Raw genomic sequence first — 19,629 nt, 5'->3', positions numbered from 1 at the left:
CACATGAAATTGTGCTCGATGTATGTGGCAGCCTGGCGGAGGCGAGTCTGGGGGAGAATGGATACATGTGTGTGTATGACTGAGTCCCTGTACTGTTCACCTGAAACTGGCACAACATTGTTAATCAGCTATATCCCCAAACAAAAGAAAAAGTTTCTAAAAAGGAAAATATTCCCATTTAATAAATGAAAAAGTGAGCTTATCATACTTAAATTTGTCTAAGTCTACAACACTGATGAGTAGCGAAACAAATTTGAACTCTGATTGGTCAGATAAGATTGGAGGCAGAGAAGCAGGGGGAATGATATTCCACAGAGAGGTGACAAAAGGCAAGATGGATGAAAAGATATGGTCCATTGTGGGGGATAAAGCATTGAGGTGTGGCTGAAATGAAATACCAGGTCAATCTATGTATGCCATATGCCAGGTGAAGTTGCATGGCTGTGTGAAGAGTCTGGTAGTTTTTCCTGTTTGCAAGTTAACAAGCTAGCATGTTACTTGTGAAAACAACAAATAGAAACCAATTAAACAGGGTCAGGATGCCAGAAAAGGGAGTTCTCATGCCCTGACCCTCTCTCTTATCTCTTTAAGAAGAAAAGCTGAACTGCAAGCCATAGTTGGTCTTCCCAAAGTGACCAATGATCTTCAGAGATTTACTGAGACATTTAATGCAGTCATTCAAGCTTATCAACCTGGTTATAATAGCTAGCTCATATGTTTGCTCATGAAGACCAGGACCAGCCCTGCATGAAAAACACCAATTAGCAAAATCCTGAAAGGTCTCTAGAATTACAACCAGGAGATCAGTCCCCCAACTTACTACATTATCAGACTCAAGCAATCAGAAGGCAACCTCAGAGAGAAATTCCTTGGACTTTTCCAAACACTACTGGACTAGAGCAAAAGTCAGTCTGCACACAGAGATCTGACGAACCTGAGCATTAACATTGTGATTGACTTAAAGATTGTTTTTAAAAAAAATTCTGGTTTTCCTTCATATGTTGATTTCACCCAGGTAGCTTTTAACTCTATTAATGGGCCAAACCAAGACCTTTCCATTGTAGCGAACAGGACCAGGATGGAATGGGAAACTATGTCCATTTCAGATCAAGTTAGTTTGGTGAACCAGCTCTCTCACAATCTAAATGAGTCACCTCAAAGGAAGACCACCAAAATTCTTAATCTTCAACTCCAGTAAATGAAGGTTTTTGAACAGAACCAAATCCCTTCCAGTTCATCCTATTATTTACAAAAAGGCAGGACATTGGAAAAGAGCCTGTTAAAAATGTAAGCACTTTAGGCACCTTCATCTCTCTAACCAGCTCTCCAACATCCTCCCAATTTTCAGCGATGGGCTCTGAGGAGCTATGAAGGCTCCTCCCAATCCTGCTTCCTAATTGGTTTGGGGAAACATTTCTCCAGATTGGGCCCTATTAGAAATTATTAGATGCCTTATTTTCACCTGACTCTTGGAAACCTAAGGGAAATCAACTTGTTGATATTTCCTCAAGGAATGATGCCCTCAAAGGGACCACTGGCAGCCAAACCTTTGTTGTGGTCCAACATGATAGTTCCCCAAATTATAATTAGAAAAACTGACTAGAGAAGCCCAACAATTGTCCACAGGGGGAAATAAAAAACAAGACTGAAAATTCAACAATTTTTGGTTTGATTACAAACGAAAGCTCTGGTTTGGATGAAATAACAACCCAATCTTACCAAAGACTCTAAAATTCACTCTCACCACTATACATGCATTAAACCATTGCTCTACTGATAAAATGATAGCTTTCATGAATCAATTTTGGTGGGAAAACATTAATAAGGCCACAAAAAGTACCTACTTTATTTGTACCACTTGTTTTAAGTACAACCCAGGAAGCCTGTTAGCCCTGCTCCCAGACATTTTAAAGAAGCTAATGGACTATCCGAGGTCTGACAAATGGGTTCCATACAACTCCTTCCAAACAATAGATAAAAACATGTTTCAGTCATGGTCTGTATGTTCTATCACTGGACTGAACACTTCTCACACTAATCCTTGCAGACAGGTTACTATCTCTTCTGTGGTTAAAGTCTTTTTGGAAAAGATTACCTCTACCTGGAGAACTCCTCTTGAACTTCATTTTTTTAAAATTTTTAGTAGCTTAGTCATGTCTAACTCTTTTGCTGCCCCCATGGACTGTAGCTCACTAGGCTCCTCTGTCAATGGGATTTCCCCAGCAAGAATACTGGAGTGGGTTGCCATTTCCTTGTCCAGGGTAGCTCAGGATCCCAACCCAAGGATCAAACCCTCTTCTCTTGCATCCTCTGCACTGGCAGGGGGATTCTTTACCACTGAGCCACCTGGGAAGCTCACAGTGACCCAGTAACCCATTTTACTGGTCAGGCACTTCAACAAGTCTGCACAGTTTTTCCAGTTTTATGCTTTCACTGTGCTTACCACTCTCAATTTTCTGGTTTGGTCGAAGGCACTAATGGCAATGTAAGACTCAGCTGGCAAAATGTGTAGAGGCCCTCCAAATACCTTGACCAAAAGCAAACTCACTGATCTTCCTAAGTCTCAGACTAACCTTTTTTGGAACTCATAAACTCTCACCCTTTGAGAAAGTCACAGGATGCTCAATGCACTTGACTCTTGCTTCTTTCAACTCACACCAATAAAAGGGTAGATACCAAAAAGAGTTGGGCAGTTTCTCTCCTTTGAGAGAAGCTATATGGCAGCCATATTTTCTACTGTATGAACATGGCTGCTTTACAACAGGAAAAAAGCCTGTAACCTCAAAGAGTAAGACATTTGTAAACATTCTCATCTCAATTTTCATTTCTTTAGTTCATGTGAATCCTTGCTCTTCCTTTATCTACACTGTCCATTGAGATGCCTCAATATACTAATACTTCCAATGCATTCCTTTTTTAATTTCAGACAGCTTTGGTTGGGCTTCTGCCACTTGAATCTGAACATTTGAATTAATTTAGAAGGGAATGTTCTTGGGTTCTATCATTTAGAAATATCACCTTTAAGTGGTATGGAAAATTACTGCCAATGAAGACAAACTGGACCAATAAACCAACTGACTGTCACAACAGTCCAAGAGAAGTGCTGTTTCTATTTGCCTTTAAAATCATGGCTATAACCAAGTACCCTGATTCAGAGATAACTTCAGAAACAATTTCTGGCTCTGAAGTTAATTTAGACCACCTCAGTACTTTCAGAAATAACCGATGAGGAACAACATTACTTATGGTAGCTCAGGATCAAAAGCCAACCTTTCCAAATGGAGAGAAAAAACAGCATACGAAGCTAAAGAAGAAGAAGCCAGATCATGAAGGGTATGATAAGCTATACAAAAGAAATCAAGATCATTAAGATAGAGAGCAATGGGACCGCCTGTTTTCATTGCTGTCATTGGCTGAACCCAGGAACCCTGAAGTCATTATTATACAGAGATACTCAGATTGTGGAACTGCAAAGCTTCATCTCAATGTTCCCATAAATGTGAGTCACATACATTCATAAATATTACTAACCATGGGGTAAATTAAAAATCTGTATCACTGAAAAAAAATCTCTTTCAAGAATTTAAAGGACACAGAAATTTGTAAAGTACATTTTTACTTCTAAACTTTTCTCATCCTAACCCTACCTTCCAATGTTATTTACTATTAATGGTATTTTTTGCATATTGTTTAGGGTATGTTTGTACATAAATTGATATGCAAATAGGTTCCTTCTATTTTTTTTAAGTCAAGGCAAAATTTGCTTTTTCCTATCAATAGGGCCATAAATCACTTGTTCTTCTTTAGATACATAGCTTTACCTGTCTGGGTTTAATGTTCACATGATTATTTATAATTTATCATTTAATAGGCACTAATTAGCTATGGATTTTCAGCACAATAAACCAGCTTATTATACATATATGTATATGTTTTAATTTGTCCAATTATTTTGTTAGAACACTTTCCTATAAATTGGAATTGATAGGCAAAAGGTATACAGAATTCAAATTTTGAGTAATATACGCAAAATTCCCCCTGAAGGTAGAGACGATCTTCTTCAATCTCCTTTTTCAGTATTTGTAGGTGAGAGTGCTATATTTCCTACTAATATAATCACAAGAATGTTACATATCAGTATTTTCAATCTTTGATAATGCAATATTTCTAAGAAATTGTTTTTCCTATGTTATGACTTAATCGTCTACATATTAGTCATTTAATCATTTGAATTTCCTCTTTATCTTCTTTTTTCATATTAGTATCCTTGTAACCAATTTGTGACAGCTCATTCATGATTAAGTATGCTAACCTTTTGGTTGCTGTGTATTACAGATGAAATGTCATAGTTTTCCCCCATTTATTTCACTGAGATGTTTATTTTTTTAATTACACAGAAGTTACACATTAAAACAGAATCACTTTTTTGTTGTTTTTGCCTTTTTTTTTTTAAGAGAAAGGCAATGGGAAATCTTTGAAGGATTTAACAAGAGAAATAAAGATAACGTTTACTTTCATAGAGAATCAATTGGGAAATGGACTGGCAAGGACCAAGTGTAGATGTGGGCTGACTGAATGATCCAGCCATGAGAAGGTCCTAGGTTAAAGCATGGTGGTGGCAATAGCTGTGGGTAGAGAAATTACGGGAACATTTGTGCAACAGATTCTATGAGATTTGGTTGTTGGTTGAATTACGGGAGTTAGTGGGGATTAAACTATTGTTTTATTTCAGGGTGTTATCTATTTAGTTATATTTCCAACTGAAACCTAAAGATTTAGCCAGCATTAGTGTTCTTCATAAAAGGAGTGAGGGAAAGGAGAGAGTAAGAAACAATTAACTGAAACAGGATCATGAGACACCTGAATATGAATAAAGAGATCACCATTGATTAGAACTTCTAAAAGCATTTATAAATCAACTCTAGATCAGATTTATGTTTCCGTACATTTTAATTACAAATCAAATGATCTTTGAAAGCTGTGGGTTTAAATATCTAATGTATGTAAAGTTTTGTCATACAGGAAGGATCTTGAAATAAATTGGTATCTCAAATAGAATTATCTAATAAATTTGTTATAAAGGGCAGGGTATAGAAAAACTTTAAGGGATACTGCAACACTCTAACTAATAACTGTAGAGGGGTTTTTCCTACCTCAGAGGGTATGAGAGCAAAAAGTACTGAGGTGGCCAAAAAGTTTGTTCTGCAGCAGCTTACCAATCCAAACAAACTTTTTGGCCAACCCAAGTTAGCCAACTCCAAAGAGCTGTGAGGTCACCTGAAGGGAGCTGTGTGCTTAGATAAAGGGACTTAGGCTTCAGGGACCTCACCAGCTGAGACCTGAAACACACCACAATCCACTTGCCCAGTCTTCTCTAGCCACTGCTTCCCATGGGCTGCCAGAAGCCAGAATGCCTTTGATGTCATCCAGGAACAGAGCAAAGTGAAAAGTCCCTCTAAAGGAGCAAGCAGAGACTTTCCAGCATGCTTCAGCTTTGTATCTTTTCTATGGGAAGAACCATGCTTCAGCTTTGTATCTTTTCTATGGGAAGAACGTTTTCATCCCCAACACAGGAGACACACACAGACCACCCAGCAGCACTACAGCATGCAAGCGCATGACAAAACGCAGTAGAGAACTAACTCCTACTCCCCTGATGCTTCTGAACTGTGGTGCTGGAGAAGACTCTTGAGAGTCCCATGGTCAGCGAGGAGATCAAACTAATCAATCCTAAAGGAAATCAACCCTGAATATTCATTGGAAGGACTGATGCTGAAGCTGAAGCTCCAATACTTTGGCTACCTGATGCAAACTGCCAACTCATTAGAAAAGACCCTGATGCTTAAAAGATCGAGGGCAGGAGGAGAAGGGGGTGGCAGAGGATGAGATGGTTGGATGGCATCACCGACTCAGTCGACATGAGTCTGAGTAAACTCTGGGAGATAGTGAAGGACAGGAAAGCCTAGCATGCTGCAGCCCATGGGGTCACAGTCAGACAGGACTTAGCAACTGAACAATAGCAATGACCCCATGTCAATCACAGGCTGTAGAGCCTCTCCCTGACCGCATTTAACCAGCATGTTTCCAGGCAAAGCACCTCCTTCTTGATCTTAATAGAAGTAATTTCAGTGACATCACTTTACAAAAGATCAGTCTTTGGTTTTTAAACTACATAATATGAATAAACAAATTTGATTCTAACATAGAATTAAACTATAAACAATAAATTAATTAATTAACTAAACTAAAGAATGAAAAGACGGACTATTTTCTGTGAGTATACGATCAATACTTTGAGAGTGAATGATGGGAGACAATCATCTGAAAGTTCAGCATTTTATTTGCATGAAGAAAAAGAGTTTCTACTTTGCCTGCTCCCTGATCTCAGATAAAGAATTTTTTAAGTGTACGGAGAAGACTCTTGAGAGTCCCTTGGACTGCAAGGAGATCCAACCAGCCCATCCTAAAGGAGACCAGTCCTGGGATTTCATTGGAAGGACTGATGCTGAGGCTGAAACTCCAATACTTTGGCTACCTCATGCGAAGGGTTGACTCACTGGAAAAGACCCGGATGCTGGGAGGGATTGAGGGCAGGAGGAAAAGGGGATGACAGAGGAGAGATGGCTGGATGGCATCACTGACTCGATGCACATGAGTTTGGGTGAACTCCGGGAGTTGGTGATGGACAGGGAGGCCTGGCATGCTGCGATTCATGAGGTCACAAAGAGTTGGACACGACTGAGTGACTGAACCAAACTGAAGAATTACAATACTGTGGATTATATTATAGTTTACAAAGCTTTGACACCATACCATGTGGTTCGCAACTACTGAAAAGTTGTTGTTGTTTAGTCGCTAAGTCCTGTCCAGCTCTTTTGTAACCCCAGGGACTGTAGCCCACCAGGCTCCTCTGTTCATGCAGTTTCCCAAGCAAGAATACTGGAATGGTTGCCCCCTCCCTCTTCAGGGTATCTTCCCAACCCAAAGATTGAACCTGAATCTCCTGCATTAGCAAGTGAGTTCTTTACCACTGAGCCAGGAGGGGAACATGAAAGGGAAAAGGAACAGACTATATACTGTCCTTGAGAAGTTGAGTTGTTTGCTGAAGGTCACATAGTTAATAAGTGATGTAGTCAAGATAAAGTGATTTCAGAACTAAATTCACTAGTATTCACTAAAATATGTGACCATAACATAGGACAAATTATAAGTTAAAATGTCTTGATTTCCCTTTTATGTATCCCATGCCAACTTTTCAATGTTCCATCATACCTATCATTTTCCTTGTTTTCTTTGTAAGGTATGTCCAAAGATAAATTAAATATTAAATATTTAACAACCCAGAACCAGGTGTCTTCACTTGATAAATAAAGAGGGCTCTGACAAACTCATGGATTCCTCAGCTTTTTGACTCTGTCAATGCTATTTCAATTTCCTTTACCTTTTAAGTTGATCAAAAAATCTTTTTTAGAAATGACTTTTCCCCCCAGAGTAAAATGTATTCCAAGCCTGGTGGAGAACAGACTATTAATCTCTTCACTTTATTGACCTACTTCAGTTTCAGCTCATTAAACTCAGACAGCTTCAATGATCAAAAGAAAACGAACAAAATGTAACTTGGTCTAAACCTTACCAAATAAGAGAGTTGTTCAAAAAGCAAATAAATCTGAACAGGTAGTTTAATATTGACAGTCTCCCATTTAAAGACTATTTATGCAATGAATAAGGACATCCAGAAATAATTTCTATGTTCATTTGATCAATGAAGTCACACTCTAGTTATGCTTTTTATCCAACTCTCTTCTCAGTTCTTAGCTTCCCCCAAAATGAATACTATACTGAAGGACTTATGCCAACTAAAGTCCCTTGAAACTATTAGACAAGGAAAAAGAAAAGACTATGAGCTCTAAAAAGATAGCTACCAAAGATCATTTCATTATATTGCCATATAGAATCATTAAAAAGGTAAGTAAATCTAGTTATCATAGCACAGGTAATTACCCCAAAATTACCTCTTTAGGGTAATTCAAAACCATTACGCTAAAAAGAGCAATAAACAATTTAAATTATAAAACAAGAAATGTTTACTAGCTTTTAAATATGACTATATTTGAAACATATTTAAGTTAATAGCTAGACCATATCAAAATGTGCATATCTCATCAGCACTGATTTAAGTAATCCTTCTACTTAAGTAAAATTTCCTAAAACAAATTCTAAGAAATATCCTAAATACATAACCAACCACAATTTATACAGAAAAAAAAAAATTTCTAGGATATCATTAAAAAGTCTTGGAGCCTAGATGGGTAGTTCTAAAATTAGAATTGTTAGAATACTTTAGAGACAAGTTATACCTCTACCATATATCATGTTTTGTGATTTAACAGTAGTTATTTTCTTGCTTCTTCTGAAAGCCTTTTGTCACTCAACTTAGTCACATGGAATCTGGACCCCAAGTCAGTGTCCTTTAGTAAACGATCTTCCTGGTTTAGGAATAATTCCATAGTCAAGTCATCTGTACTTTCTCCTAGTGTGGAATTAACAAGGGTAGGAGATGGAAAAACTGAATCATTTTCTAGTTCCTTACTATCAATTTTCTTGTGGAAAGAAACAATTTCACAAAACATACATTCAAATAAAACACAAATCAGCTAATCCACAGCCAGATATAAAGTATAGTTGGTCACTTTTATTTTTCTCCATTCTCCTAGTAATAAATCAATTAATGTTCTAAGAGATCAGTCACACTCTACATGATGATATCAATTGCAAATTAACCCCTTAAAGGTTAAATAATCTTCCTTCCCTGTCAGAGCATTTAAGGAATTCTTCTAGACGTTTGCTTGGCAATTCATTTACTCTATTTCAAAAATGTTAGCTAAGATAGATAAAAATGTCTTTAAATTTAAACAAAAGCATTAGGTCACTTTTTGTGCTAGAGTTACATAAGGAGATATTAACTCTATGTAAACCATTTATTCAACAACACAACTAAGCCCAGATCAGAATATATTCTTAAAAACTTCACTTTCTATATTTCTCAGTCTATTAATAACAGGCATAAAATAATAATTAAACACAATAAATTGAGCCTATTGAGTAACTAAGAATACAAGATTATTTATTAAAATCAAAATCAACTTATTAAGTTTGGCCTAATCACAGAACAACAACAACAACAAAAATCAATCATAGTTCCTGCTGTCAAGTAGCCTGTAGTCTAGCAGAAGGCAAGACATACATTTAATATTGGTATGGCTACTTCGAGTCCCAGCCTTACACTGCTGCTACTGCTACTGCTAAGTCACGTCAGTCGTGTCCGACTCTGTGTGACCCCATAGACAGCAGCCCACTAGGCTCCCCAGTCCCTGGATTCTCCAGGCAAGAACACTGGAGTGGGTTGCCATTTCCTTCTCCAATGCATGAAAGTGAAAAGTGAAAGTGAAGTCGCTCAGTCACATCCGACTCTTAGCGACCCCGTGGACTGCAGCCCACCAGGCTCCTCCATCCATGGGAGTTTCCAGGCAGGAGTACTGGAGTAGGGTGCCATTGCCTTCTCCAAACCTTACACTGGAAATAACTAAATACTAATGTGTATGTGGTGAGTGAGGATTTTAGGGTTGGTCAAGGAAAAGAAGGACCTCAAGACGACAATGAGCTTTATTTGGATCCCGCTTTAACAGGCGGCATGAGAAGAGATGCAACAAGACAGGGGTATAGGGCTACCACAGAGGAGAAGAAGAAAGAAAGAAAGAAAAATCCCAGAGAGATGGAAATTGCAGGAGGAGAAGCGGGTGACAGAGGATGAGATGGTTGGATGGCATCACTGACTCAATGGAGATAAGTTTGAGCAAACTCCAGGAAAGAATGAAGGACAGGGAAGCCCAGCATGTTGCAGTCCTTGAGGTCACAAAAAGTCAGACATGACTGAGCGACTGAAAGGCAACAACTCCTGTGTCCAGGTGATGTTGCTTTGCACAAGATGTGAAGTTTGAGTAAAGAGCTTTGAAGAGTAACAGCAACCTGGGATCGTTTTCAGCCCCAGGGTTTGTTTTATGAATGGCTAGCAAATGAGTTCAGCTTTATGGGGTATACAAGGCAGGCAGGCTCTAAAGGACTAAAAATGTTTCAGTTCAGTTCAGTCACTCAGTCATGTCCGATTCTTTGTAACCCCATAAATCGCAGCACGCCAAGCCTCCCTGTCCATCACCAATTCCCAGAGTTCATTCAAACTCATGTCCATCGAGTCGGTGATCCCATCCAGCCATCTCATCTTCTGTCGTCCCCTTCTCCTCCTGCCCCCAATCCCTCCCAGCATCAGAGTCTTTTCCAATGAGTCAACTCTTTGCATCAGGTGGCCAAAGTATTGGAGTTTCAGCTTTAGCATCATTCCTTCCAAAAAACACTCAGGGCTGATCTCCTTCAGAATGGACTGGTTGGATCTCCTTGCAGTCCAAGGGACTCTCAGGAGTCTTCTCCAACACCACAGTTCAAAAGCATCAATTCTTTGGCCCTCAGCTTTCTTCACAGTCCTACTCTCACATCCATACATGACTACTGGAAAAACCATAGCCTTGACTAGACAGACCTTTGTTGGCAAAGTAACGTCTCTGCTTTTCAATATTCTATCTAAGTTGGTCATAACTTTTCTTCCAAGGAGTAAGCGTCTTTTAATTTCATGGCTACAGTCACCATCTGCAGTGATTTTGGAGCCCCAAAAAATAAAGTCGGACACTGTTTCCACTGTTTCCCCATCTATTTCCCATGAAGTGATGGGACCAGATGCCATGATCTTCGTTTTCTGAATGTTGAGCTTTAAGCCAACTTTTTCACTCTCCTCTTTCACTTTCATCAAGAGGCTTTTTAGTTCCTCCTTACTTTCTGCCATAAGGGTGGTGTCATCTGCATTTTTGAGGTTCTCGATATTTCTCCCAGCAATCTTGATTCCAGCTTGTGCTTATTCCAGCCCAGTGTTTCTCATGATGTACTTACTCTGTATATAAGTTAAATAAGCAGGGTGACAATATACAGCCTTGACATACTCCTTTTTCTATTTGGAACTAGTCTGTTGTTCCATGTCCAGTTCTAACTGTTGCTTCCTGACCTGCATATAGCTTTCTCAAGAGGCAGGTCAATTTACTTTTGTTATATTTAAAGCAATTGGACATGTAAAATTTTGAATTTGGCACTGGTAGGCTTTGGACTGTTGGTCCCAACAAGTTAGGAAGAAGTAAAATACATAGGGGCCAGTTTTTAAGCTATTTATATAACACCATAAAACATTTTTTTAAAAATCACTGTATTAATAGAATCTTGAATGTTATGAACTGACTTCTAGAGCTTAACTTAAGAATTAGAGAGGTTTAAAAGATTAAATAAGAAGCTCCTTGAAGCTTTGGGCTTCCCTGGTGGCTCAGCAGGTAAAGAATCTACCTGCAATGCAGAAGACCTGGGTTCAATCCCTGGGTTGGGAAGATCCCCTGGAGAAGGGAAAGGCTACCCACTCCAGTATTCTGACCTGGAGAATTCTACAGACTATTCCATGGGGTCACAAAGAATCAGACACGACTAAGTCACTTTCACTTACTTACTTACTTGAAGCTTTACTAAAGTATTCAACAAACATTTCAACTCCTATTCTGTGTCAGGCATGTTCTGAGCATCAGATATTCTATAGTGAACAAGGTATGCAACTGGACTGCCTACATAATCAGCAGGGCCCAACACAAAAAGGAAACCCAGAACCCTTTATTCAAACCCCAAATGGAAACAGCAGAGCATTAAACCAAGCATGGGGCCCTTCTGAGTGTGGGACCCTGTGTGACTGCACAGGTTTCATATCCATAAACCCAGCCTCAGAAGACATTTTCTAGCCTCATCATGCACGCAATCTAGTGGTAAAAGATCAACAATAAAAAGAAAAGAAATACGGCACCATGACAAGTGCCAGGAAAAAAACAAAGGGGAACAGAGTTCAGTGAACCCTGAGAAGTAAGTGCGTGTGTTCCACATGCTCAGTCGTGTTTGACTCTTTGTGACCCCAGGGACTGTAGCCTACCAGGCTCCAGTATCCATGGGATTTTGCAGTCAAGAATACTAGAATGGGTTGCCATTTCCTCCTTTAGGGGATCTTCCTGACCCAGGGATTGAACCCAAGTCTCCTGAATCTCCTGCATTGGTAGATGGACTCTTTACCACTGAGGCCCCAGGGAAGCCCAAAACCTGAGAAAGGCTTCTCTAGGAGCTGACACTTAAGCTGAGACCTGAGGCTTGCAAACCAACCAGCTACATAATGCATTTGTGTAACAGATCCATAGGTTGGACATTTATGCCAATGGTTCTCAACCAGGATGATTCTGCTTCTTCTAGGTCATTTGGCAAGTCTAGAGACATCTCTGATTATCCGAACTGGAGAGGGCAAGGCATTGCTACTGGCATCCAGGAGGTAAAGGTCAGGGAAGTTTCTAAGCACCTGATAATCCACAGGACAGCACCTCCCTCCATGGCCAACAACAAAGAATTATCCAATCCCACAGGTCAATGTTTCTGACACTGAAAAACACTAAAGCTGAATGAATGCAGATGATATGATTGCAAAGTATGAGTAAGGAAGGAGTTTGCAACATTTGCCTTTCATGTCTTTAGCCATGTGATTTTATGATAGCAAATACTAGAAACCTATATTTTCAATAGCAATAGAGAATTCAATTAAGTGTACAGTAGAATCTTAGTCACTAAAAAATATATGTTTGGAAGGATATTTATCATTGGAAAAGGTGTGTTACAAAGAAAGATAAAGTGATCCTATGCTCATTCAAAAATTATGTATGTGCTAAGCAGAGGATTGATAAGGGTGCTGAAAAGATAATTCAAAGGGGTTTTGATGGTTATTTCTGGATGATATAATTATTTTTGCTTTCTTTGTACTTTTCAATATTTTAAATTTTCAAAAGAATGTAGATTGTTTCATAAAACCATGAAAGTACAAAAATATCGTTTTCTTTCTGTAAAGGTGCATTATACATTCAACTTACATGGTAGCTGTATGTGAGCCTGATAAGGCTAATCAAAAGCTGTGTTAATTTTCCGTGATTCACAGAAGAATGACTAATTATTTAAGGATGATTTTAGCAGTATAATTGATGAAATTTGAGATTTCTAAAGCTGAAAAACAGAAGAATTAAGAGCACAATTGCTTTTGTCTTTTCTTCTAACTGAAGGGCAGGCTTTTATAAAAGACAGGTAGATATGGACAATGGCTACTCTCTATTAAAATGAATTGCTCGTTAGTTAACTGAGTACACCGGATTTCATGTTTGCAATACATTTCAACAAAGCATATGAATGAAGTATCTCATGACTCTATTTTAACAAAATGGATTTGTGGTTTCTTGAACAGTTATATCAAGAGGCCACTGATTTATAAATCATGCCTGTTTAGGAGTAGCATCTGGTTGTTGAAATGTTCCTCTTGGTCTTACACTAGTAATAATAAAAGAAATACTATATAAATCAAGAAGGTGTTCTTATCAGACAAGCCAAATTTCATGTTCTAGAAAGTCCTAGAAAGCTGGAATCATGGTTGGGGGGAACATATAATTATAAAATGCCATTCTCAAGTTCCCTAAACTGCACCCCTCCTTAAGGCCAATTAGACAAATATGGAATGTTAGACACTTGGCATAAAGGGGGATGGAGGGGGCCGGGGTGCACACAACATCTACATTTGCTAGTAAATGGACTATGAGAGAAGAGGATGTGATTAGTACAATTCAGGCTCTGACGGACAGTCATGATCTATGGTCCTAAAGTAGAAAATTGTACTTGCTTCCCCATTATTAAGCTTCACTAAAAGCCTAAATTAAAAAAAAGAAAAAAGAAACATATCATTTTCTTAGACATCAAGGCACGTACTAGATTTTCCAGAGGAGAAAGTGACAAGTTCCCCTGACACTGGAACTAAGCCTTTATGTTTACAACTCAACAGAGACAACCTGCCCAGATTAAGACAGCAATGATGGGACAAAGCCACCTGAGACCTCTGATGCAGCAGGATGGCCACAAGGAGATTCTACAACCACAAAACAACTGAACATCCCCTCTTCCCGACCAACAAGCGCGACTATTGCTTCTTCATTAAAGACAACTATTCTCATCTTTCTGTTTAAACTGGGGTTTAGTTGTTTACAATGTTGTGCTGGTTTTTGCTGTGCAATGAAGTGAATCAGCTGTATGTATACATATATTCCCTCCCTCCTGAACCTCCTTCCCAGTCCCCTATCTCACCCCTTTAGGTCATCACAGAGCACTGAGCTGAGTTTCCTGGACCATACAGGAGGTTCCCACTAGCTATCTATTTTACCCATCCACCCCCGTCATCTTAATCCTCCTAACACCTAGGTAAGTTATGAAGACGCCCAATTCCTGAATTGCCCTGCTTCCTTAAACCCTTGTAATCACCCAGCACAAGGCCAGATCCTGTAAAAGGTCCCTCTCAACTGCCTCTCACCAAGGCACCCGCAGTTCCTGAGCTGCAGGATCTCCCTTGCTGCAGCAAGTAAAACCTAGTCTGTTTGACTCTCATCTTGTTTCTTGCGGTTCCTGGCTGGTAAATTTCAGTACAGGGCAATCCTGATATTAATAATCTGCCTTGCTGTCAGCCTGTGGGTCCCTTTCATGGCTTTGTATCACCATAACCATGCTGCCCAAGCAGCAAAAGAGGGTGTTAGTTCACAAAAAACAAGAGTCCCAGTTTAAGATTACTGTCAATGAGTGACTGTGGCCACCAGCCATCTAATTGTGTGATGACCTAAGCCACCTCACCCACACTCCTCTGCCTCTCTGAATATATACACCAGGTGGCTCTGGGTGTTACAGTGAGCAGTGGCACAGTGCAGCCTGTTTTCTTTCTTAGAGTTCCCCTTAGTCCACAGAAAGAAACAGAATATTCCCCATAACCTAACAAATACCATTACCATTTCAGATAGCTTTCTTTCTTATAGTTTCCATTAGTTCACAGAAAGAAACAAAACATTCACCATAATCCAATAACTACCATATCAGATAGGTTTCTTTGAGTTTCCATTAGTTCGTGAAAAGAAACAAAATTTTCACCTAATAAGAATCATTTCAGATAAAGACATATTTCCCAATTTTAGAAACAATCATGTGACTTTTTTTTTCATGTGTGACTTAAAAAACTAGTTCTTATTTAAAAAAAAAAAAAGTTCTGATTTATAGACATCCAAAACTAAAATTTCACCCTTAAAGCTCAAGTCCAGTTAAAATCAGGACATTAAATAAAAAACTGTAATAACAGCAATGCATTTTTGAGTACTTACTATGTGCCTGGATTCATGCTATTTTATATACATATATTATTTCATTCCATCTATGTAACAAGCCTTTAAGAACCAATATTCCCATTTTACAGGTGAGAAAACAGAGGTTCAAAAAGGCTAACTGATGTACCTCAGTCACAGAGATACAGGTGCCAGGGCCTAGTTTTGAATCCAAATGTCTGTAATTCCAAACTCTAAGATCACCAGGTAGATTGTTTTTCTCGGGCATGAGTATGCAACAATACTGACCTCAAAGACAATATAAGATTGGATTATAATGAAAGCAGTTAAAAAATACAAACTATAGAGCACAATTTAAAGTGTCTGATAATATTAAAATTTAATATTGCCACACCAAGTTTATTTTTACTATCCCATTTACAGGCAAAGCTACCAAGAAAAAGTCCCCTTGCACAAGCTACTCTCACATTTTAAAAACTAGTTGGTATATAAATTATCTGAAGTTAGCCTTGGATTTTTATAAGCTTCTCCTTTCTGAATTATCTTATTTAAAAAATGAAAATAATGCCTGTGTGAAGAGAATTTCAATGGGAAAACATGATCCCTCCTCCCCAATAAATAAAATAAAAGTAAATGGACCTTTAAAAGACACTTTCACTAACAGTTCTTTTCTGAACAAAACAAACAAGAGCAAAGGGCACCTTGACTACTACTTAGGAAATAAAATCAGAACACAGGGAAATCTGTAATTCTAATCACATTTACACCTTCTCTCCTTTTTTACATTTCTCATCCAAACATCCTTAGGAGCTCAATAGGCTTAAAAGAATTGGAGCAGGGTAGAGAACAAAGGTGAGTGGAATCTGAGAAACAGCTTCAATGGCTGTTCTCACCCTTTTAGTAATTTCAAATTGGGTAACATAGTTTTCAGAAGAGAAGTCACAAACATAGGATGAAACTGTAAGAAGTTATTCTACCTGCTTATACTTTTTAAATGGCATTTTGGCCAGGCATCTCAGGAATTAACCACTTGTAGACAAGAAATGCAAGAAAGCACTAAAAAAAAAAAAAAAATTAACCTTCAAGGAAAACAAATATCAAATTTAAACTAACTAGCTTTAGTCAATGAAAGTCTATGTGCTAAATACAGGTACTTGCTAACAAAAATATTCGTATTTCTATCCTTAAGTGAGAATGACTATATAGATATTAACTATGTTTTCTCTTGAGATTGAGGGTAATTTTAGAAAATAAGGTTCAACTACTATACTCAATCAAATTAAATGTTATAAATCATATATAAATACAAAAATAAAGAAAAGCACTTATGAGCCATGTGGTATGTGTGATTCACTCAAATGGGGAAATGAAAAAAAATTTAGTGGAAAGATAAGAGACATCGATGTTTAAAGAAACAGTTTAATGTAATTATTCAAATAAAAAGTTATCAATAATAGAGAAACAAAAAATTCAGAATTATATCAAATTCAGATCTGAGTGCTTGTTATTGGGTGATTCGGATTCAGAATAATACTTTCATGTGACTTTTTCTTACTGCAAATGTCAAAGGAATTCAGCACTTCTTTTCAGCAGCACCATTGATGTCCCTAAGAGTTCAGTCCTGCATGGCCCTTTCAGTAGGTGCTTCTATGATCCCTCCATCGCCTTAAGTCACAGATAAAGAAAAGTACTAGCAATGGGGAAACAAACCAGAATGTCTTAGAAAAGAAGATGCCTGCCATCCTGGCTCTTTTTTGTGCCATGTGTAGCAAACACAAAGTACGCTTTCCTGCTCTACTGTAGGGCCCAGCTTCAGTTTCAGTAAAATGTTATGCCAGTGATTGATACTCTGCAAAGTTCTTCTTCTAAAGAGATGAAACACACACAGGATTCTAGAATTGCAATACCTTCTAATCACTGTATTACATTTAGCAAGTACGGGAAACACTGAGATATGAGAGGGGTGGAGAAATCAAGTCCTAAACTGTCCACCTTTGTGAACATATCAGCCAAAATTATGGGATGGGGGGGCGCAAAATCTAATTATTCAGCTGAGGATTTCACAGCTCAATGCCACGCCCCGACTCCCACCGCCCTAACACAGTTACTTAAGCTGCTTTAGCTACTGGCAAATGAGGTTTGGTTTTGTTTTTGTTTTTTTAATCAAACAAATGCACTGAAATAAAACGACCGGTTTACAAGGGGTGGTATCCTTTGAAGACAGAACTGCCCTAAGCTGAGAGCATCTATGCTGTTTCAACTAGTAAAAGTGCCTAGTACGGAACAGGTATCCAAATATATATTTGTGTGTTTGTTTAAAAAACTAGTCATGTAAACTAAAATGGATTCACTGTGCCCAAATGCTCAGATTTTCCTTGTGGGATGACTCTAGAACGGAGTTGATAACCAGAAAAGAAATCAAGCGAAAGAGCTATGGCTCCCCAGTGCTAGCAGCAAGTCTCCTTACCCTACACAGGCAGAGGAGAACAGATTTAGACCCAAGCATCCTCCACAAGTTCACTGTCCAGCCAATAAGCTCACAGCATTTGGCAATTAGCCTCGTAATTAGGTGCACTGCTCCAGTAAGATCTTAACTCCAGACACCTGCTGTTGCGTTTAACAACTAAGATCTATTCTTCCAGACCGAATGTTACTGAAAATCCGCCCGCAGAAGCACGGAGGGGGCGCCGAATAGCTGGTAAAGGTGCAGGCGCACGCCAAGAAGCAGAATCCACACTGGTCACACTCACTGTATTTCTTCCCCTTCGATCTCTGTCTGGTAGATCTCACCCGTGTTAAGTGGCTCCCCGGTGCACTCTGTTTGATCGCCTGTTGCCAGCACATCGTTCAGGCGTTGCAACTACGCAGTGGTTCTGAGAGGCACATTGAGTTGGTTCCTGCAAGGAGGGACTTGATGCCCGGGCGTAAAGAGCCGGGCACAGAGTTACACCAGGGTGAGTGCACAGGGTCCGAGTCCTCATAACAAAGGACACCGGCCGCTTTGGTCAGTACCCCATTCTCCAGCAAAGGAGGATAATGCAGGTTTGTGTTTTTAGTATCAAACTTGGAGCGACCAACCCAACTCCATCCACTGAGGGAGAAAGCAGCAAACCGAGGCCCCCCGGCGGGTCACTGGGGAAGTTCCCACTAGTAACAGAATCGCGGTCAGGCAGCGCTGTCCCCCGCTGTCAGCTCTGCTGGCCTCTTGCAACGCCTCAGTGAGACTAAGGGAGCCGGGCGGGAAGCGAACGCCCGGTGCTCAGCTCAGCAGCCCGCAGAGTCCTGGAGCTCCCGGAGCTGCGCTGCAGTCGGGATGGCCACACCGCCCTTCTCCGGGAGGCACCTTGTGCGGTCGGAGGACCTGAAAGGTCAACTTCTCCCACGAAAGGCCATTCCGAAAGCTTGAGCAGTGCAGGGTCCGCGCTCCGGACGCCCCAGCCCGCGCCCAGGCGCCCAGCCCTCTCCCACGGTCCGCGCCTTACCTGCCCGCGGCGAATCCGGCAGCCCCTTGACAGGTCCCACCAGGCGCCCCTGGAAAAGTTTCCGAACTTCTTCGCAGCTCTGCACTCCCTCGCTTCGGATAGACCCCACGAGAGTCAGCAGGAGGAGACAGCGAGAGCCCACGCTCCAGGTCTGCGCGCCCATCCTCGGTGTCCCGGTCACTCCTTCCCGCGCCGCGGACCCCACTCTCCCCGCGCGCCCCGCGCTGCAGACGCTGGAAAAGCCTCGGCGGTGCGATCTGGCGGCGGGCGGCAGTCCAGCCGCTCTGAGACCCCGGCTTCACCTTCTCCTAAGGTGCCCCGAGACAGACCGCGGTGTTCTCGGGCAGAGCGCCGCCGGGTCTCCCTCTCCGGCGGGAGCGAGATGGCGCGGTGCGAGCGAGGACAACGGCTGGAGCCGCACGGAGCCTGCGAGCACTCGGCTCTGGCCACCGGCGCCGTCGCCGAGGGCTGCACTGCCAGCTGCCAACCTGAGACTCGCCCGCGGGTCGCGCTCCGCGGAAGGCCCCGCCCCGTGGTTAAGCCACGCCCCCGCGCGACGCCACGGGCCGCACCCGCCCCGCCGCTGAGACGCTGTCCACGCGGCCCTGGCTGGAGAAACACCCGAGCGGCGTTGCCTGGAGCAAGGAAACAAAACGAAACCGAACCTCCCTCTCCCCATCCATTCCTGGGACCAACAGTCTGATGAAAAGAGCTCCGAGAAGACAAGATATGAGAAATACCAGCTAGAACTAAGATGAAATACTTCCCTATAAATCAAGGTCTTCAATGCATAGGAATTTGTATTTGAATTGCATGAAATGGTATCTGGGCACAATACAAAA

General features: G+C 40.5%; 1 protein-coding gene across 1 annotated transcript in view; it reads right to left on the bottom strand.

The window, feature by feature from the left end:
- Positions 1–19,262, bottom strand: part of GPC5 (glypican 5) — a 1,587,765-nt gene extending 1,568,503 nt beyond the window's left edge. The window contains exon 1 of the mRNA XM_040267332.1: positions 18,788–19,262. Coding sequence (XP_040123266.1) covers positions 18,788–18,950 — 163 coding nt within the window. The 5' untranslated portion in view covers positions 18,951–19,262. The remainder of the gene's footprint in view (positions 1–18,787) is intronic.
- Positions 19,263–19,629: the final 367 nt, after the last annotated feature.

The sequence above is a fragment of the Oryx dammah genome, unplaced genomic scaffold (genome assembly GCF_014754425.2).
Source record: "Oryx dammah isolate SB20612 unplaced genomic scaffold, SCBI_Odam_1.1 HiC_scaffold_24, whole genome shotgun sequence".
Lineage (NCBI taxonomy): Eukaryota > Metazoa > Chordata > Mammalia > Artiodactyla > Bovidae > Oryx > Oryx dammah.
Note: the sequence above shows the minus strand (reverse complement) of the source record. Positions and strands in the feature narration are given on the sequence as shown.